The sequence below is a fragment of the Pteropus medius genome, unplaced genomic scaffold (assembly GCF_902729225.1).
Source record: "Pteropus medius unplaced genomic scaffold, Ma_sr-lr_union100, whole genome shotgun sequence".
NCBI lineage: Eukaryota > Metazoa > Chordata > Mammalia > Chiroptera > Pteropodidae > Pteropus > Pteropus medius.
Window position 1 is genome coordinate 8,349,381 of NW_024351543.1, and position 22,333 is coordinate 8,371,713.

Sequence of the window (22,333 nt, forward strand, 5' to 3'; positions counted from 1 at the left end):
GCATAGCGCTCAGGGAATGGACCTGCGGCCCTTTCCGCCACGCCCACCCGCGCTCCTCCCCGGAGTCCCAGTCTGAGAATCCAGAGCAGAACCCGGCCCCTGAGGAGGATTCATCTACCCCGTCGCATGCACCGCCCCAACTCCTCACACACCGGACTAGTGGCAGTCAGAGTGTTTTCTCGATTTTTTTATTTTTATTTTTAATTTTTTTTTTCCTCCTGGAAGACCACTCCATACAGGACGAAAGAGGAACGCGCACTAAGAAAACTCTGTAGGCTTTTAAATTAAGTTTTTTATTTGATGTGGCTATCAAAAACAACGAATAATCGAGTAGATTCCCCAAATGAATACAGTATAATTTTGTTTTAGGGGCAAAGTATCGTGAAAAATTTGTTTACTTTCAAAATTAGTAACATGTGCAATTTTGTTCAGAAAATGAAGAAATACAGAATTGTGTAGGCAATTGAGAATACTACTCGTCACTTTCTAGGAGTAAAACGTTAGGCAGGTTGCTGATCTCTGTTTATTTTCTCATGTCTAAAATGGGGGAAATCTAAGTGACCCATAGGAATGTGAGGTTTCAGTGAAATGTGGCAGGTAAAGCTCTTAGGACGATTCCTAATATAGTTATTATTAATGCTTAAACGTGCAAATATGACCTACGTCTACTTAGCCAAGAGGCAGTCAGATCAAGGTGAGGCAAGAAGCAAGGAGAAGGGGTGAAGAGGCTATAGACAGCAGAGAGAGAATGCTCTAAGAATAGAGACAGTCTCTGGAGAGCTCAGACCAGAGTTTCCCACTCACCTCCGCTGTCAGGCTAACCAGATCCAGGGCTGATGAAATCTCTTACTCTTGCAGTTCTATCAGCTTTTGCTTCATGTATTTTGTCTCTCTGTTGTTAGGAGCATACATGTTAAGGATTGTTATGACTTCTTGAAGAATTGACTCCTTCATTATGCAATGCCCTCCTTATCCTTGATAACTTATATTGCTCTGAAGTCTGCTCTTTCTGAAATTAATATAACTACTTTTCTGGTTAGTATTAGCATAGTATATCTTTCTCCAACCGTTTACTTTGAATTTATGTCTTTATAGTTAAAGTGAGTTTCTTTTAGACAACATATAATTGGGTCTTGTTTTTTGGTCTACTCTGACAATCTCTGTCAAATTTGGTGCATTTAGACCACTGATGTTCAAAGTGATTGTTGATATAGTTGGATTAATAGCTACCATATTTGTTACTGTTTTCTAATTTTTGCCCTGGTTCTTTTCTCTGATATTCACTGTCAGAATCAAGTTGAGCTACTGGAGGTAAAACACAAAAGTGTGGGCTCCTCCTCATCTTATATGTCTGGGTCCCCCTGAAGTTTTCAACTGTCAGACTTGTTCACACTGAGCTTCCATAAATTCATTTATTATAGTTCAGATTTTTTTCTATCCCGGCACTGGTTCCTGTGGGGATTTCTGCTCCCATAAATTGTGATCCTCTGTATCCACCTGTCTCTCCAATATTGGAAGTACAGTTAACCTGTGAGATTACTTCTCTTACAGATCTAAGAGTTGTTGATTTTTTTGTTGTTGTCGTTCAGTGTTTTACTTGTTAGGATGGAGATTTCCAAACTTCTTACATGCCAGACTAGAAACTGAAAGTGTCTCATCAACATTCTAAATTTTCTAGGTTTTTAATAATAGCCATCTTAGCAGGTGTGAAGTATATCCAATTGTGGTTTTGGTTTGCGTTTCCCTGACGACTAATGATGTTGAACATCATTTCATGTGTTTATTGACTGTTGGTATATCCTTTTTGGAGAAATGTCTTTGAACTCTTTTGCCCACTTTTAAAATGGATTATTGGGTAGTTTTTGGTCATTGAGTTGTAGGGGTTCTTTATATATTCTGGATATTAATCCTTTGTCAGATATATGATTTGCAAATATTTTCTCTCATTCCTTGGATTACTTTTTCACTCTGTTGATGTGCCCTTTGATGCACGAAAGTTTTAAATTTTGATGAGATTCAGTTTATCTGTTTTCTTTTGTTGCCTGTGCTATTAGTATTGTACTTAAACTATTGCCAAATCCAAAGTCATAAAGATTTTCTTCTATGTATTCTTCTAAGGGTTTTATAGCTTTTACTCTTACTTTTAGGTCTGTAGTCCATTTTGAGTTAATTTTTGTATGTGGTGTAAGGTAAGAGTCCAACTTCATTCTTTTGCATGTGGTATCTAATTTTCCCACTAACAATTTGTTGAAAAGACTGTCTTTTCCCTCATTGAATTGTCTTGGCACCCTTGTCAACAATCAATTAACCATATATAAAAGGGTTAATTTCTGAACCGTCTATTCTATTCCTTTAATCTATATGTCTGATCTTATGCCAGTATCATGCTATTTGATTACTGTAGTTTTGTACTTAGGAAGTTTTGAAATTAAAAAGTATGAGACCTCCAACTTTGTTCTTTTTTTTTTAAATATTGTTTTGGCTCGTTTAGTAGGGGGGAGTCCCTTGAAATTTCATTTGAATTTTAGGGTGTTATTTTTCTATTTCTGCAAAAACCAGCATTGGGATTTTGATAGGGGTTGCCTTGAACCTATAGATTGATTTGGGTAGTGTTATTATCTTAACAATATTAAATCTTCTAGTCTACAAATGTAGTATGTCTTCCCATTTATTTAGGTCTTCTTTAATTTCTTTTAGCAGTGTTTTGTAGTTTTCAGTGTACAAGTCTTTCACCTCCTTGGTTAAATTTACTTCAAAGTACTTTATTCTTTTGATGCTATCAAAAATGGAATTGTTTTCTTAATTTCCTTTTCAAATTGTTCATTGCATGTGTATAGAAATACAACTGATCTTTTGTTTCTTGATTCTGTATTCTGCCCTATGACATCAATTTTATTTCACTTCCAAACTTTCTCTTTAGTGTGGAGTCCTGTCCTCTAAGGAAGCCCTGGCTGGTCAGTTTCAAGAGCTGATGTGGACTAGACTGCACCAGTCCTTCCAAACTCTGGCTAGTGATTAGAGAGATCAAGAGGGTTTGCACAAAGTTCTAGGAAATATATCAATTAACCTGAAAAATATCACAGTCCAAACACACAAACCCAGCACATGTTGTCTGGTTTGTCAAGATAAATAAATGTGACAAAAATTTGTCTGTTTGTTCCCTTAGACATCCTGAAATAATGCGATTTAGCTCCATTGTCCCAAAGCAAGACCCTAGTTGTAGAAAATATTCCTTTGCTTTGTGGGATGGAGGTTGCCTGTTTATATTTACTGCCTTCCTAGAAAGTTTAATCTGCAAGCCCTGACCTCCATCTCTCTGTGTACATCCTCTGCATTTCCTTCCTATCTCTGAATCCCTTCCCTAGCCTGGCCCCCTAGCCTGGCCCCCTTCACTGCTGGGTCCTCTTTAGGAAAGCCAAAGGAGAAGGAAAGAGAAGGAAGAGAAGTAAAATGTCACCATTTACTAATCTCTCACAAATGTTGAATAATAAATAGCTCGCCTTAGTTTATGAATTTGTTAAATCCGCCTAGAAAAACATCGATGATTTAAGGCTAAAGACTCGCTGGTCCTCAAGTTTGGCCACATGTTGGACTCACCTGTAGAGCTTTTTAAAAATACTTTTGATTCAGTTGGTCTGGAGTAGGACATGAAAAATAATGTTAAAAAAAATTCCCCAGTAATTCTGATCTGGGACCAGAGTTGAGAACTACTTATAGCTTAGGTAAAATCCAAAACAGAAAGAACAATTTGGAAATAAACTGTGCTTCCATTTGCTCTTCAGTTCTAACGCTTTGTTTAAATAACAGTGCCTTGACCAATGTATTGACACATGAAAATACAGACATACTGAACTCCATAATGTACTTGTGGATTTGTTTCTATAAATATTTACTGTAAATTGATTTTTCCATACTTTAAATTCTATTACTGCATGCATTATCATTCCATAATTGAAAAAGTTAATCTTTTGGGGGAAAACATTGACTACAAAGCCCCTAGTGAAAATATAATTCCAAATTCCAGAAAAATGTTTAAATTAATTTTTAACTGTAAAAGTCACACATTCTAATTGCTGAAAAAATGAAGGATAGAACAATACAGAAGGTAGGACGTAAAAAGTACTGTCATCTCCCCCACAGCCACCTTTTGCAATCCCCCAAGTAACATCTGTTGAGAATTTCTTGGGCATCTTTCAGGAAAAGACTGTTTCACTTACTATAATAATAACTCTAAAGTTTAGTCCAAAATGTTATTTTAAAGTTCCTGTGGTTATTATTATGTTAGAAACAAGTTTAAGATCTAAATAAATGATTTCAAGCTGCAGAACCCTCGGATCTAAGAAGGTTATTGGGGTGAATAGGGTGGGGACTGGGGCCAAGACCCCAGGACCCCACCTGCTCCTTGTCCAGAGTTGCTCTGCTTTTCTCTATTTCATGCACTGGGCTTTTTGTAAGACTTTGTGGAACACCTAAATCCACTGTTTTATATAGTCTGATAGAATAGCAACAATGGTTTAAATGAACAGACAAATATGAACTCAAGTGACCACATTCTATTATTTCACATTCTATCTATCATGCTTCCTTATAATTTACTGCTAATAACCTATAGGCTCTCTATTTACTCTCCCACAAACATGTTGTAGAGGTTTATGTTAGAAACCAGAAAGAAAAGTACTATAAAAACCTAGCACAGCAAAGACCACATTTAAGGACAAAATGAGCACATGAAAATCATGAGTAAGTAATCTATCATATCAAGCAAATTTAGGGGTATTTTATATGTAAGAGCCTTGATTTATAAATTCTGTAAACTCAACTTTCTGCATAATGAGCAGCTACAGCCAGATAATACCTATTAAAAATCCATTGTTTTGCAGAAGGGGAAATGGAGATTAGGGAGTAAGTTATACATTTCTACCTCAAATTATTTGTGTGGAAGAAGTACAGTATAGCTGTAAGATCTGAGTCAGCCACTTGGTTTGCATTAATGCTTTTTCATTAATTGGTTTGTGTGACTTTAGACAAGTAACTTAAATTCTTCTGGGCCTTCATTTCCTAATTGTTAAAAATGCAATACAAATGAAATAAACCCTGTTCACTTCATAGGATTGTTTGAATGTTGAATGAGAAAATGCACTGCAAAGCATATTGGCAGAGTGCTTGACACATAATAATTGTTCCACAAATGGTAACTATTATTCTGTGGAATATCAATTAGTTACTCAATCATGCCATGCCAAATTCAATATTCCAGCCAGTGGGCTAAAATTCTTTTCATTATTTGTGAATACCCAAAGTGAATGAGTAAGTACATTTATCATATTACTTACCGGTGGAAATAACAACACAAAAAGATAGTCATTGCAAAAACAAAACAGCTAAACTATATCATAACAACAAAATGGTATTTCTAAGAGAAAAAAAAAAAAAAAACAGAAGAAATCCTTCTCTGGGAAATTTTTGCTCTGGATTAACCCAGCATGTTTTGTAATAGTCTCCTACACATCCATGTACGCACTGGAAAAAATTGAACAGAGGCCTGAAATTAGGAGGTTGGCTAAAAGAGCAACAGTCCAGATTCTTCTTTTGTGTAGGTCTTTCAGGGTCTCAACTGGTCCTTCCCCCTACCTCTCATCAAGACTATACCTAAGTGGTTTTAGAAAGATGTATATCTACCTTTCCTCCCCAGTAATATGAGAAGGAGCCTTTAAGTTCAGTCACGAGTTCCAGTGACTGGACATTCTGCCTGGAAAGTGCTTTCTTATAACTATATAATTATTCATGCTACTAATAAAATGCCATTCAAATTATGATAGTGACAAAAATTCTAAAGACTTATAAATTTAACAAGATAGACTCAGGATCTATATTGAAAAAAAAAACTGGGGAAAAACTGTTAAAAGACAAAACAGGATTTGAATAAAATGAAAGTCACATCATGTTCCTGGAAGGAACTACAATATAAAACTGTTAACTCTAGAGATTTTAATACACAAATTTAATGTAGTTCCAATTATAATCCCAACAGAGTTTTTCTTGGAATTAGATAAAATGATTACAAAGTTCTCATAGAGAAAGAATGCCAATTAATGGCTAATACAACCATAAAAACGTAATATAAGAGAAAGGGTGTATGTAAGGGGCTTACTAAGGTATCAGTCATACTATAAAGTTTATATACTCAAATCAATATAGCACTAGTAAGAGTATATAAAAATATATTTGAGGAACAGAATAAATAATTGACAATTATATCACAGTAGTTATTAGAAATGTTTGTGTGCTAAAGTAATAGTTCAAATGGGAAAAAGATAACTTTTTTTTTAAAGTGCCACTGGCCACCTATCTAAAAGAAAATAAAACTGGACTGCCATCTTATACTAAATTCAAAAGAAAATTGCAAATGGATTAAAGATTTAAATGTAAAAGAAAAATAATTTTAAACTTCAGAAAAAATATGTAGGAGATTACATGTACAATCTATGGTTTGGGGAAACATTCCTTACTAAGAATCAAGGACTATAAAACAAAAAGCAGGCAAATTTGATCATATACAACTTTTTTTAGAATGATCAGAGGCACTAAAACAAAGTTAATGGCAATAAATATGTTTGGGAAAATGTGCTACTCTGTTTTCTAAAGGGATTGCTTTTTATACAAAGCACCTTAAAAACTGATGACGAAACCAACAACTGAAAAGAAAATTGTGCAAAGGATGCAAATGAAAAATTCACTAGTGAGTAAACTCAAAAGGCCCATCAAACTTGAATATGCTCAAATTCACTAGAAATTAGGGAAATAAAAATGAAAGTAGCATAAAATTACCTGACACCTATCACACTGGCAACACATAAAAACAGCCATAGCAAAGCTTCCACTGATCAAATGCGAGACAAATTGTTATTTGTCAATAACAATCATAACTGCAATGGATTGAAATAGACCAAATAAATTTAATCAATGAATTTACAGTGATACTAAAAAACAAGTCACTGTTGAAGGATGCTAAGACACCAATTCATTATTTTGAAAACTGGTAAATAACGGGAAAAATTCAAGCATTTTTCTTGTCTTATGTATATGAACTGTGTTATTGGGTAACCAAAAATCAAAAGTAAAGAATTTTTCTATATAGATGTCTTCTACATCATAAATGGAAAAAGAGAGAGTTGGACTATCATCATTTTGCAACATTAATGGATCTGGACACTGAGCATTAATAATTACTAACATCACAGAGAGACAACTGGACATTATGTGACTCCTGATGGAAGGAACAGATACCAATCTATGAATTATTCTTGCCATAAAAGCCAAACCCCAATGTGACCAAGCCTATAGATTCTATGGCCAATTCACAGGAAATAAGTAGGATGAAGAAAATATTCCACAGCAACATAAGGAGGCAACCTGCAAAATTCAGACTGTGGGAAAATTCACAGCACCAACAGCCTGGTTCCTCCAACAAATGAATTATAAGAAACAAAAAGATAGAGGGGGAAACTATAAATTAAAAGAGACATAAAAGCCTAACCAATGCAATCTGTGGGCTTTATTTGAATCCTTCTACAACAAAATATAAACACTGACTGAATATTTAATGACTAATTATTCTTAATTTTTAGATATGATAATATTGTGCTTATTTTATCTTTTAAAAATAGATATAAATATATTTTTAATGTGATGTTTGGTATGATATGAAACAGGGGAAAGTGGATGGGACAGAATGGGGCTAGCTGATGGGAACATGAGTATTCATTATACTATTTGCCTACTTTTAGGTGTGTTTGAAATTCTCCATAATAAAAAGTAAACACACATACATGCGAGCCATAGTTCCTATTGTTGATTGCTGGTGGTATGTATGAAGGCAATTCTCTCACACATTGCTAGCAGGCATGTAAAGTGTTATAACCTTTTTAGAAGGCAATTTGGCAAGATCTATTGTTAAAAATACATATATCCTTTGACCCCAAAATTCTATTCCTGGGACACTATTCCTTAGAAATAGAAGTAGAAACGCATGAGGCCACATGAAAAGTATGCTTACGGTAAAGTTGTGCATAGGGGACCCCAAACTGGAAACAAAGTGAATGCTCGCAGCAGATTTGGTAGATTGGCCCATTCTCATTCCAGTTAACCCTTTTCTTATGGGTCTTTCTATTTTGCAGAGGCTAGAAAGCTAAAAATATAGTTCTCAGACTCCCTTGAAACCAGAAGGCTAGATTGTGATTTAATTCACCAATCAGAGGTACTAATACAGACCTGACAGACACAGCATGGATCAGGAGTCAAAAGTTCTAGTGGTAGCTTCCTGATCCCCAAGTTGCAGCTGAGGTGGTGTGATACTGGAACCAGCAGCCAGGACAACTTTCTGACTCTGATGAATGTAGCAGTGCCCTTGCTGAGCAGGTTCTGTGGCACTGTTGTAGGAGTCATTCCAGGAGGCCCAGCCTGGAACCTGCTGTTTGGGCCCCTCTAATAATTTTGTAAGTCTCCAATTCCCTACATTAAATCCCTTTGTACTTAAAATAATAGTTTGTTATATAGGCCTGAACCAAATTGTTGAATAAATTGGAGCATTATCTCTCTGTATCATGGAATCTTAAACAACCATTGAAAAGAGTGAATTAGATCCATATCATGTGACTTGCTAGACGTCATCTAGAAGAATTTTCATAGATACTTCTAAGTGAGAAAATCAAGAGACAGAAAAGCATAATGTGACCCATTTTTGTAAAACAATGATCAACTCCCTGAAATTTGTATAAATACAGGATCTATATAGGATTTTATGAGCATGGAAAAATATTGACGGTAACACATGGGGTTATGAATAGAGGATGAAATGTGTGGCTCTGGAATAGGAAAGGGGATAATATGGAAAGAAGAGGTGGAGAGGAAAGGCATTAATAAACAAATATGTAAATTTATTTGTGTATGTATATGTATAAGGAATGCTTGAAAGGATAACCAACATGTTAATCTAAGGATAGTGAGTTTCAGGTGAGATTTACTTTCTTCTCTACATATTTAGATAATGATCAAATTTTTTATAATGAGCATTTATTTTTTATTTGATTGGAAAAAGATAAAGGTATTTTTATGATTAAAAAAAAGGCAAAAAAAATGTGATTTATAATAGAAGCAACAGCTATATGTTACCTAGGAATAAACCTCACAAAATTTAACAGGATTTTTATGAGGCATCATACAATTAATGGATTAGAAGTCTCAATATTATGAGATGGCTATTCTCCAAATTAAGCTATAAATTCAAAGCAATTTCAATATAATCTCAAGAGAATTTTTCACAGAACTTGACAAATGAATCCCTCAATTCACAGAAGAGTAAAGGGCCCAGAATAACCAAGAAAACAGGAAGAAAGGATCACCCTATCAGATATCAAGATGTTACAAATTTATAAATCTGCAATAGTTAAAAGTGTGGTATTGCATAGAGGTAGAATATACATAAAGGAAACAGATGAAAGAGAATAGAAATATAGACTCTCAGATGTTGCAGAACTTGGTTAGTGACAGAGATGACATTACACATTTGTGGGGAGGATGGGATGGCAAATAAACATGGGTTGCTGTCCTCCTTTCAGAACCAACCCTAGTAATGCTACAGAAGTGATAAGCGGGTTAATAGTTAACAGAATATAATATAAAAACATTCAGAAACTTTTAGAAAGACAGGAAGTGGTTGCATTCCTTTATGAATATGGGAAATGGCAGCCTGAAATAGAAGATGGCCAGGCAGATGATGGGTTGCAAAAAAACAATCTCATTGTATTTTCCTCCCTCTCCACATTGTTCTGGAGGAGTCACTGCTCACCTCATCACCTCTGTGGAGCAGAAGAATTGTAATGCCAGCACAGTGCCACTGGCTGTATGAATGATGTTATGGCAGAGCTGGAATCTGGCTGTTTGGGAATAGCAAATAACAGGTGCAGATCCAGGTCTTGACCTCTAAGCAGTCCTAACTCCTATTCCAAACCTAAGGGAGGAAATTCTTTAAAAAGAATATGAAGTGATGAAGTCCAGACTGAAATAACAGAAGTCATAAGTCTAAGAACTATTTCCTACCACTATGATCACTGCCCCACAAAATCACACACATTCTATAAACTCATCATGATTTAAGTTACCTTTCCCAGGTATACATTACTTGTCTAGGTAGCATTTCCAAGGAAATGTGAACTTACAGGGGGAAAGAATAGTACAAACAAGATGCAGATGCACGTGCTTTACATTCTATGCTAAAGGAAACAGAACCAATGGACCAGACAAACAAGAATTTAACATACACATAATAAATATGTTAATAAGAAAGTACTGGATACATGAAGCAGGAATAGGCAATTATAAAAAAGAACAAACTGAATAATATAATAGTTGAAATTAGGAATTAGTGAATAAATTATCAGCAAAATAGATATGGCTGAAGAGCTAATTAGTGAGATGAAAGATCAGATCAGGAATCTTTTCCCAGAAGAGTTAAGAATGGAGATGGTAAAAAATAAGAGAAAAGAGACATGAAGCTTTGAACTAGAGGCTTAATAGGAATCACAAGAGAGAGAAAAATAAGTTACCAGGAAATATTTGAAGAAATGCTAAAATTTTTTCAGAATTAGAAAGAGATATAAGATCGCTGATTTAAAGAGCTAATAGAGCACCAATAGGAGACGTTTAAAAAACAACAATAACACTGTCATATTCATTACAGTGAAATTTAAAATCATCAAAGCAAGAGAAAAATTCTAAAGGCTTCCAGAGAGAAAAATTATATCACTTTCAAAGCCACAGGACATGACAGGTTTCTTAATAGCCACAGTGGGAGCGAGAAGACAAAGGTGTAACAGGCAAAGTGCTGAAGAAAAACAAGTGTAAACCTAGGCTTTTATACCAAAACGATCATATTTTAAATTTACTGATTTTCCCTTGCCTTACTTTCATATATTTGCCTTCATTTCTGAGATGGCTCAATTTTTTCCTTCCATTTCTTTCCTAAGCTCTTCCAGTTCCTACTTCACCTCTTCCTGTTGTCTCATTATCTTGTACCTAAGTTCTTGCTTCCCTGCTCATTGCTCTTGATTTGAATAAATAGCTGTTTCATTCAGTTTTAAAAATTCATGGCCAAATATTTGGTTACAACTTTTATCTATTCTGTGGTAACATTATTCCTAATAAGTGTTTTTAATTTAATTTTTCTATTTCTTTCCTCTTTTTTCCCCCCTCAAAATATTTTAGGTTTTCTCGCCATCCAAACTCCAGTCTGTAGGCCCTTGGTTGTCGGGTGTTGTGCACTCTCGGACCGAAAGAGTGATGGTGCTGCTAGGATGAAGGTCGTGAGATTTTTGATGAAATTGAGTCACGAAACTGTAACAACCGAATTAAAGAATGGGATACAGGTCCATGGAACAATCGCAGGTGTAGATGTCAGCATGAATACGCACCATAAAGCTGTGAAAATGACCCTGAAGAACTGAGAACCTGTACAACTGGAAACACTGAGTATTTGAGGAAATAACATTCGATTTTGTATTCTGCCAGACAGCTTACTTCTGGATATGCTACTCATGGATGTTGAACCAAAAATGAGATCTAAGAAAAGGGAAGCTGTTGTAGGCCAGGGCAGAAGAAGAGGGGATCCTAGTCGATAATGTCTCTCAAGATTACTGTTTCAAAGTGATATGTGATTTGGGATATTTTTTGTACAGATTTTGTTTGTTTATGTCAATTTTTAATAAATATAAACGTAAGACAGTTGTTTATTGACTATATCAAATTAAGTTTTAATAATTCACATATATTAGCTCAGTAAGAAATGAGCATTACTGCTAAGCAGTCTCAGAAGAATTCCATTCTTAGATCAGGCTTTTAATTTTTTGAACTAAAATATTTCCTTTATGAATACATATAGAATATACACCTTTTTATTTCACATGCACTGGGCATGTATTTTGTTTCACTTTGACTCATTTTCTGTAAAACCTACCTACAAGTGAAGTAATGTGCTTTTGGTGTACTTCAGAAGCTAAAGTTCTATGGAATGGGGTCTGAAATTGATTCCCCCGTCCTGAGTTTTACTCCACAGAGACTTAGGTCCTTAGTAAAAGGTATTAGTCATTTAATTCAAGAATAATTGATTTTGTCCTGATTGTTAATGTTTTTTTTTTGGTTCTGTTTTACTTTTTCAGTAGGTTCTCAATAGAATATAGTTTTACATTCTCCTGGATTTAAACTGCAGAACATGTTCACTAGATTATTAGTTCTAACCAGTGTTGAAACGTGTTAATGTGGAATGTTCCTTTTAGTGTGTCCTTTATTGAGTACTTTTATAAGGAGTCCTTTGAGAACCAAAGGAAAAAGACCTACTTTATTTGATGGTAAAACTGGATTCTTTCCAGTAGTTAATAAGGATTTTTAAAAATTGTTTTAATTGGTTAAGTTTAGAGAAAAATTCTCAGCATATACAATTGCTTGTAAAGCTTACTACCATTTGTTTATATGCTTAAGGAAAAAAACCTAACTTTGAGGATTGGGGCAACTAAATTTGTATTTTCACTTAATTATGCTTGTAGATTTTTGTTTTTTAAATGAGGAAATTTTCTGCAAAGATTGTTGTCTAAAAAGGTTTTACGCCCTGTTGGGAGGGTTACATAAATTGAGAAATAGCAAGAACATTTGTGTGTGGTGTGTGTGGGTGTCTCATTCTTTTCCATCCTCTGATCTGTTAGTGCTGCTATTATTTAAACCCAGGTAGAAGGCAAGGGAGACCAGTGATGAAGCAAGGTGGAGAGATTTGAAGGGAGCAAAGAAAAGACCTGGCACAAGCCAATAAACATAAGTTGAATCCTGCCCTCATGGCACTTACAGGCAAAAGAGAAGCAGAATTAAATAAACATTGATAGGTAATTTCAGATTGTGACAACTCTGATGATAAAGAGTACTCCAAATTAAAAAAAAAAATTAATATAGATCCTCTGTTGGTACTTCTTGATGACTCACTCACTTTTTTGAAGCAGAAAAAGAAGATCTTTCCAGATAAGCTATTTCCAGAATTCTTGTGTGTAAGGAGGACCAGAATTTCCCTTAGCATTCGGGGTTTTGTGCATTAATTTGTTTGGTGCTTAGTCCTTCACATGGCAATAGGCATCTATGTTTTCCCCCAATGTAAAGTCTATGAATCTTCCTCCCACTGTCATAAACTAAGGATTTAAAACTTTTCCCTCCAGGTCAGCTGTTCATCATCGAGAATAGTACTCTGCTAGCTCTTTTTGCTTGCTATCTTGGGCTAGCATCCCCTCTCTGTTTCCTCTCATAGGGACCCTGCTTGATAACTACTGCTTTTGGCAGTCCTTCTACCTAATTTGTGGCTTGGCTTTAGAGCTTTCTCCTAGTTTCTCCCATAAATGTTTTTGATTTCTACAAAGAAAGGAGAAAGGAGTAACTTTACACGACCATTTTTGTGTTGAAATCCATTGGAAACTATCATTTCAGTGTGAGGGTGAAATAAAAATATTCAAGTCCTCAGAGAGTCACCACATAGATATTTGAAAGTGACATCAAATAAATGTGGAGGGCACCTAAGATATGAATATTACAGAAAGAGAAAGAACAGCAATCTAAAGCTAAAATTCTATATGACACAACCATGGTATGAGTGTATGTAAATCAGAGCTATGTACCTAGTTCCTGTGGTATTGGGAGCCTTCTCCTTGGAAAACGTAGCATTTTGAGCTGGAGAGCGTCTTTGAGATCATAGCTCCTCATTTGGTAGGTCCTTGGGCTCTAGGTCCCTCAGAGGCACACTTTGTCTTATTTGCCTTTAAATGCTCAGTGTGCAGCACACAGTAGAGAGCTAATAAATTACAAATGAAGGTCATGTGGTATATGAAGACAGTCACTAGGTCACAACCCCTGATCCAAGGCTCTTGCTCTTCTAATGCAATTATTAAAATGAACTTTCCCACACACTAAAATATCTTTGCCTATTTAAGTGTCTTGTATTCATCAAAGATCTATCATGACCTTTCTCAAACTTTGGCCAAAAATACAAATGACAATTTAAGTTCTCATACTCTTTCTGGGTAAACTAGGCATTGAGAGGAGTCGCTTTATATGTCAGTCATTCATTATTACAGAAATTGACCAGAATTTTTTAGACTGGTTGGGATTGGGGTAGGGAAGAGGTAATGACAATAGTCTGAGTACCTGGTGAAAAAATCATCACTAGCTTTGTGCTGGGGGGAGGATGGAGTGATGGGATATAGGTCATGACTCTAAATAGTGAAGACCTACTTCCTGAAATATTTGTTGACTTGTTCTAGTTTGTCTCATCTTCCACCAATCTATCTCCCTATCCTAAGACAGCAAGTCTGATACTATTGACTGACCTAAAAAAAAGATTAATTTTCTCTCCATCCACTGAGGCTCTGGATTTGAAATTTTATTTTCTTTTACTTATTTCTTCTTGCCAAACCACAAACAAACTGCTACCCTCCAAGAGGGTCTATTCTGCTTGTTTTGGAGCTGCTCACTTTTTAAATATTTGATTCTGGTCTCCTACCCCATTCTGGGCCTAGAGCTCACAGCCAAGTGCAGAATAATCTGGAAAGGATAATGGGGTGAAAATATGTACCTTGGCTGTGTGCCCCCTACTGAGCAGTGGGCAACATTCCTTGTTATAGACTCGAACAAATGTGTTAAGTCTCCAGCTCCAAAAGGGGACCACATTTTCCTCCTGCATAGTTTGTGATACTTCTGTGTGTCTCCCTGAGATGTCCATGGAGGAATGAGCCATCTTACCCTCCAGGCTGAGCAGAAGATAGTGCTGGAGTCCTGGGATTGTCAGAAGTCACTGTGAATGCCAGTGTTAATGGGAGAAAAACTCATGTAACTTTCTCCATCTACTTCTAAAATAGATGGAATTGGCTGAGTGACAGGTGGGAAAATTATTTTACTAGCATTATGCCACATGCTAAACAGATTTTAAGGACACTGTGTGCTTTTCATAAAGTAAAAGTAAAACCTTAAGCGTCTAGTACAGTATATACACACATATACACGTAGACCACCTACATATAACGATCTTAGCATCTATTTAGTGATTATAGTTCACAAAACATTTTCACTTATTTAATCCTCACAACAAATCCCAGAAGGAATTCCTTATTATTAGACCATGCTAGTAGAGAATGGCACACAACTAGATTCTGGTGACAGATTTGGGGCCCCAGGGGTTCAAATGGTCATGAAATTTAGCTGATAGGGCGAAGACAATATAATAAGGAAAATAGACGAGAATCACAATATCTGCTTCAAGGTGTTAGCTGTGTGGCCCTGAGCAAGTGTCTTTAATATTTTTTTTGTCTGTTTCCCTATTTCTAAAAATGAAGTTGGACTAGATTATCATAAGTTCCCTATAAGCTATAAAAGTCAAAATTTGTAAAAATAAAGCAAAAATTATCCACAATATTTTTATACTAGAAGTATTGCAACCTTCTAAGTAGGGAATGCTAATAGAAATGGCGATGTTAAAAAATTAGTCTTTAGATGGAATTATTAACAAAGATACCAAGTATGTCACAGCTCTTTTGAATCATACGTGACAAATAATGACCTTCCTTCTCTCTATAAATCTTCTCTGGAGTTGGCAGGGCCATCCCATTGATTGGGAGAATGGCCTGTCTACTTCATGTAGAGTTCTAAATACTCTAACAGAACCCTCATGGTTGACTAATTGAAAGAGAAGTCCTGTCAAAATGCTAGAATACATTATTAAATTGTCAAATCATGGCATGACCATAGAGAACTCTTAGTCAAATCCTCACATTTTGTAACTGGAAAACAAGGTTCATACAGAAAAACAGCAGCAGAACCTGTGTAAGAACCTAGGTTTCGTGATTCTGTATAGTTCTTCTCTCCATTCTTTACAGCCTTTTAAGACCTGGCTTCATGGAAAATGACACTTTGAGTTTGTGGTAAATGTGAGCTCTTCTTTTAGGGGTAATTGAGGCCACTAGTTTGGTCAGAACTTCAGTCTTTGAGGAATCGCTTGTTTCTAGCGGGACAGAACCTGCTCCACCCCCCTGAGCTGTCCTAACATGATGCCACTCAGCTCCAAGAATGACAACATAATTAGAAACTAAATACAGCCCCAATATGATCTGCAGTAATATATGACGGCTAAAGATAGCTAACTCAATCTTTGTCCATTTTAAAACAACTTTAACAAGATTGTAGGAAATGATAATCTAACTGTATTTTGCTTGATAGCATCACATCTGGAGTTCATTGCTCACTGTTGGATTTAAATTTTAAGACATGGACAAACTGAAGGACATCGAAAGAGGCCAAGAATGGCGAAGGCTCTTTAAATGTTGTTATAAGTCACAGATTGTTCAGTGCCCTAATTTTCAAAGTGCTTTTGCCTACATTTATCCCTCCCACAAATTGTTGAGGTAGGCTAGTAGGATAGAGTATCTCTGAGCTGGTGATAGAGTTAAAAATGTTTCTGTTATCTCCTCTCTTAAATATTTAACTATCTGTGGCTTCTCCTCAGAATAAGCAGTAGTGTGTAAGTGTGTGATAAAAGTACATTTTGTTTCAGGAGTAAATAATAGGAATAAAGAACAAAAGCAAAGAGCTTAGACATGTGCAATAAAACTATAAAGAAGCTGTTGCATGAACTTACCAAGAGAAAATCAAGTGATGCCTACTTGACCTTTTGTCAGAGATTTAGTTAAGTCCAACAACAGTTTTTAACTGCCGATTATATGGTAGACACCAAGTGTCACAGGGAGCATCAAAGATGAATATATCCTGGTCCCTGCCCTTAAGCATACAGGGTAGCAAGGTTGACATACAAACTGATACACCCATCAATAGAAATATGTACAAGGCACAGAAGTAGGTACCAGGGGTTTGAAGAATGAGCAAGAATTTGTCAGGAGATGCCTAAGCAAAAGGGCGGCCCAGGCAAAAGGAATACATATTGTGTGTGTGGGATCTTACCAGCTTAGATATAACTGTAGAACAGCTTCCTTCTTTGGGAATGAGACTGAGATAGATAACTTCTAAAGTCATTTCAAAAACTCAACTTGTGAGCCCTTGAGAAGTCCCCAAGATCTTACCATTTCCAATAATAATTCTCTGGGATGTCCTACTTAGGCTGACTGTTTTAAATAGTGCCCAGTTCTCTATAAGTGGTACACAAAAACATCAAAACATAAGGTGTAATACAGTTGTATAAATCATTCGTTTAAGCCATTCTGACGTGGGAGGAAATTTAGAACAGATCTGAAATATAATTGTTAGCTAGCAAATCAAATCCAACTTTATCTAGAGCTATGCTTAAATTCTGGACTCCTAAATACAATTTTTGAGAAAGGGACTCTTGCCCTAATAATTAAAACTTAAGCCAATTTTGTCACTCTGTCTCTTTACCCTGTTTCTCTTCACACTACTTATTATGTGTTCGTGTCCTATTGTAATGCAAGCTGCTTGAGGGCAGAGAATATCTATCTTGTTCATTGTTGTATTCTCTGAGTCCAGAGTAGGAACTGGCACATATTAGAGCTTTTATTTTATTCATTAACTGAATGAATGAATGAACCTTTAGCTGAAGGGATTACCCCACAATGTGAGCACTAGCTACATATTTGGTAAGATGTGATTTGGCTGCATGCCCTACTTTCCATGTAGTTTAAGCAGGCCTTTATAACTTTAAAAGCACGTGGCATAAATGCGACCATTAGTGAAAAGTAGATTTCTGGAAGATTTACTAAACTCCAAGGTGGTGGGAGTAAGGGAAGAATGTATACCAAGTACTTCTTTGGTTTTTTTTAACCCTGAGGATCTCTACTTTGTCAAGTACAATCAGATTCTTTCATTTTCAATGGTATTCACAAATATGAAATTCATTGTGAAGTTTGTACATTACCACCATAGATCCAAGAAAGGACAGTAGAATAGTGACAAAATGCTGGAGGATGGTTTTTTTCCCCATTCCATACCCAATATCTATCAGGAGACACCCTGGCAGAGGTTAGGGTATACCTGAGTAATATGCTTCTCACACTCTGGGAAATCTGAAAGCATTTGTGAGAATGCTGGGATTTGGGGCCAGGCTGACCCTTCTGAGACTATGATGGGTACTTACTCTGACTCCTGGTGTGAAGAGCTAAAGAGGACTACTGAGAACAGGCATTCCTTCTCTCCTTTATATCCCGCTCTCCATTACAGTTCCATTATCAAGATTCATCTCGGAATTTAATGACTTGGGACTTAACCAAGAACTTGATTTTTCATTTTGGACGTTGCTCCGTGTGACTCAAACTGATCAAATTGGAAACTTTGGGAGTCATCTTTGATTTCCCCTTCTCTTTCATTTCCTATTAATGAAATGTCACCAAGCCTGCTGAAAATTTTTCATTTTGTCTCTCCTTTTCACTTTTATTGCCAAAGGCTTATCAATTTATGTCTGGACTACTGTGACAGCTTTTTGAGTGGTCTCCAGTCTCTCCCTCCTCTAATTATTTACCATCACCCTTTGTAGTTTTAATAAAAAACAGAACCACCATCAAAAAAACTCAAACACCTAATGACTTCATATTTAATGGTTATTCCACATCCTGGAGCTTAAGACATTTTACAATATGACACCAACTCTTCGAAATGTGTTATCATCTATTACCATTATCATATAATCTTGACCCCTTTATTTTAGTCAGGTTGCTGTTATCTACCATCCTCTTAAATATTCCACTCAACCAAACCCCATGTTTTGTGATACTTTCTATGGGGTAAACATTTTGAGGATAGTCACAGGATTATCCAAATCCTATATACTCTTTAAGATTCAAATGAAATTTTTCTTCTCAGTCTTCCTTGCTTTATTATTTTATACTTCTGAACTTATGTGTTAAAGAATTGTGACCTGTTACCTTTAAATAAACCAATGAATTAATTTATGAATACTGGAAGTCAGAAAAATTGTAAGTAGTAATGGATAATTCTGTGAAAATAGCCTAGAATTCATCTAATATTTTTAGACTTAAGAAATCTCTGTCTATAAAGTCTGGACATGTCAAAGAGACTATGTCTGGGTACTTAAGAAGTTGTAGCACCAACACTTAAAAAACCAGCAAGAATCGGTTCTGGGACCAGCAGAACACTCTTTAATGCCAAGGCCTGCCCAAGCACTGAACACATAACACCAAGCAAATGACTTGTATGGAGTGCTAGTGACAGCACAACACTCAACTTCCTAAGAGTTAAAATGTGCTGCTTACATGGAAGAAAGTAATATTGAGTAATTTAGAGGTGTTAGTATAGAGAAGCAGAGTACAACCTAGTTCATATTAATTATAGAACAGAGAATGTTCTCAGCTCAGGTGCTGAAAAAATTGATCAGAAAGGCGAATTACAACCAGTACAAGATTTACAAACTCCGTCATGTTCAAATATAAGGACAAAAAAACAAACATTCCTTATTTACTAAAAAAAAAATTGCCCAAACTGAAACTTATCTATTAGCATTTATCAATCTGACTTTATTTTTTAAAGGCCTTAAACATGCATTCAGTATAAAAACAAATAAAAGTGCCCAAGTTTTAAGAAACCATATGCTAACTGAGGATGTTACCTATATTTTATTGGATCAATGTTTCTTAAAAGGTAGACTATTTTTTGCCTTAAAAGAAATGTTTACACATTTCACTAAAAAACACTAGCCTGTAGCATAAAGTATCCCATATAAAAACACAATGCCATTAAAAAAACAAAAGGAATCCTGGAAGAGAAACTAGTTTGAATACAGTAAATTGCACCAAGACACCCTTCCAATTATCCTTTAGGACAACCGGAGAATCCTTCCAACCTGTACTCTTTACCCAGCAGGGTAATAGAAGAACTCTAATTGCTAAGTACTAAAATAAAATATTCTATATAATACTTCCCTAGTTACTTATAACTTTTTTCTCTCAGCACATGTCAGTTTAAGATGACTTGTTTTTACAAGCTCCAATGTTGATATAGTCCAATAATAAATTTATTATTCAATTTATTTTCACACATAATTAATATAAAACATTTCTCTAAAGAAATTTAAAGTATACATTCCATGTAACCAAGTCTAGTCTTCAAAAGAAGCACTCAATCCATTTTCTTCTGAGTTCATTTCTCTAGAAGACCAGTCCTTAAAGACTCCTGGAGTCTAGCAATGTTGGCGTCCAGTGCTGCAAGGCCATTTCGGAAGTCTTGTTCATCACGAGAAGTGAATGTTGAAAAAGAAGAGATGCTCCAGTCAGATGTGAAGTCAGAATTTAAAAAGCTACCATCAGAGAGGGCACTACTTTTCACTTGAAAGCTGCTGCTCTGGCAAGTGGAGGGGCCGTGACACGTGGCTGGTGCCTGTGGATTCTCAGTGGCAGCAGGGATCTTGCAGATGGCTTCCTTTATTTTCTTGAGGAGCTGCTTATCCTTCATTTCGGCTGTTCTGGAAAGTTTCTCAAGTACATTTTCTGCTTCCTTTTTGGAAGAGTAACAATCTCCAGGTGCACACAATTTGTTTTCTTTTTCAGGGACAAGTCCACTGTTGCTGACCGGCTGTGGTGGAGCTACACTGACCTGCGGCTGTGGGGATAATCTCTTCGATAGTGCTGATTTCCTTTTAGAAGTGCTTCTAGAAAACGGGATGTAAATTGTACTATCCAGATTATACTCATCTTCTATTAAAGTTGTAATTTCACTCTCTTCATCAGAATCCTGTTTTGAAAGGGTAGAAATGATTCCAGGGGCAGACACTTCCTCCGTGCTGCTAGTGTTACTATGTTGTGGGCCTTTGGAAGGCAGAACACTTTCATAGGGCCTGTCTGGCACTATGTTTTTCTCATCGTTAACTGTAGAGAGTGGCTCTGAATGTGTAAAAGTGTGATCTGTTTCTAACTTATTTAGGTAGCTCATTATGGAAGTGTGAGCAGGGATTGGGTCATGTTGAGGTTGTTTATCATAAATGTTCAGAAGTGATTTGGTAAGATTATTCCCAGGCTTGCAGCGAGCAGTGTCCATACTAAGATCTGAGAGAAGCTTTGCCATACTGCTTTGTAAAGTTCTGTTAAGAAGAATTTAGTACACTAATTATTTTTTTACTCATTTATTTATTTATATATACCCCGTCTTTCAAAAAAAGGATTTGAGGCAATGTCCGGGTCTTAATATGGAGAAAACCAACTAAGAGCACAAAATCATAGAACATGCTCGGGAAAGAGTAAGTTAAAATAACAAATTATAAAAGATCTTGAAGTCTGTATTAAATCTAATGTTATATCTAAATATAGAAGCTCAGAAATTTTTTCTCTTAAAGTATGGGGATGCTTTATTCTTGAGCAACATTACAAAATGGCAAATATACTACTCATTTGATAGTGTATTCTGTTAGTAATTAAGATATTTCTCTCCATTCAAAATATATATGCAAAGGACACTGGAACAACACTGGAAAAAAAAAGACATAAAATTATCTGGCATAAACAGGTATAAATAAAAGCAAAGTACTAGGAAAACCACAAAGGATTTGAAGTCAGACAGAAATAGAATCGAATCTTGGGCAAGTCACTCAACCTTTCTGAATCTTAAGTTCTTCAACTGCAAAATGAAGATATCTATTTCAGAATGACAATGAACCTTAAATAAGATAAAACAATAAAACATAAAGGTAAAAGGCTTAGCACAGTTTCAGGCTAAATGGGTATTCATTTAATGGTAGCTTTCATTAGTCCTATTAAAGCCATTTTATACCAAGCCTTAGTCTATTTGAAATCAATCACATATGTTCTTACATACTGATAAGAAAAAGAAACAACCAATTTAAAAAAGAAACAAAAGACCCCAACATGTAATTTTCAAAGATGACAACTAGTCAATAACATGTTTTAAAAGTTCAACTTTTAATCAGAGGAAGTCAAACTTTTAAATGTGATTTTTTTTTTTTTTGGTCTATCAAGTTAACATAGTAAAATAAGAATATCCACTGTTAGAGAAGCTTGAAGAGGCAGGTACTACTAGTATACACTTGTATTATTATTCTAGAGAGCATACTGACAATACATAAGATTTGTATATCCCACGCTTTTGACCCACCAATTTACACTTCTAGGAATTTATACTATTGATATACACTGTAAACAAGAGCCTGCACCCAAAGACATATTTACAAAGATATAACTTGAAATAAAAAATAGATGGATTTAATACCTTTATCTTCAAATACAGTAAACTGATTTAGATAAATTATAGTATAACTACAACAAAGCCA

General features: G+C 35.6%; 1 protein-coding gene across 2 annotated transcripts in view; it reads right to left on the reverse strand.

Moving 5' to 3' along the window:
• Nucleotides 1–18,615: 18,615 nt before the first annotated feature.
• The window catches only part of CCDC14 (coiled-coil domain containing 14), a 34,023-nt gene continuing 30,305 nt past the window's right edge, over nucleotides 18,616–22,333 (reverse strand). The window contains exon 13 of one of the 2 annotated variants that reach the window (XM_039843216.1): nucleotides 18,616–21,130. In XM_039843216.1, coding sequence (XP_039699150.1) covers nucleotides 20,194–21,130 — 937 coding nt within the window. In that variant the 3' untranslated portion in view covers nucleotides 18,616–20,193. The remainder of the gene's footprint in view (nucleotides 21,131–22,333) is intronic. The other variant, XM_039843218.1, reaches the window with a different exon arrangement.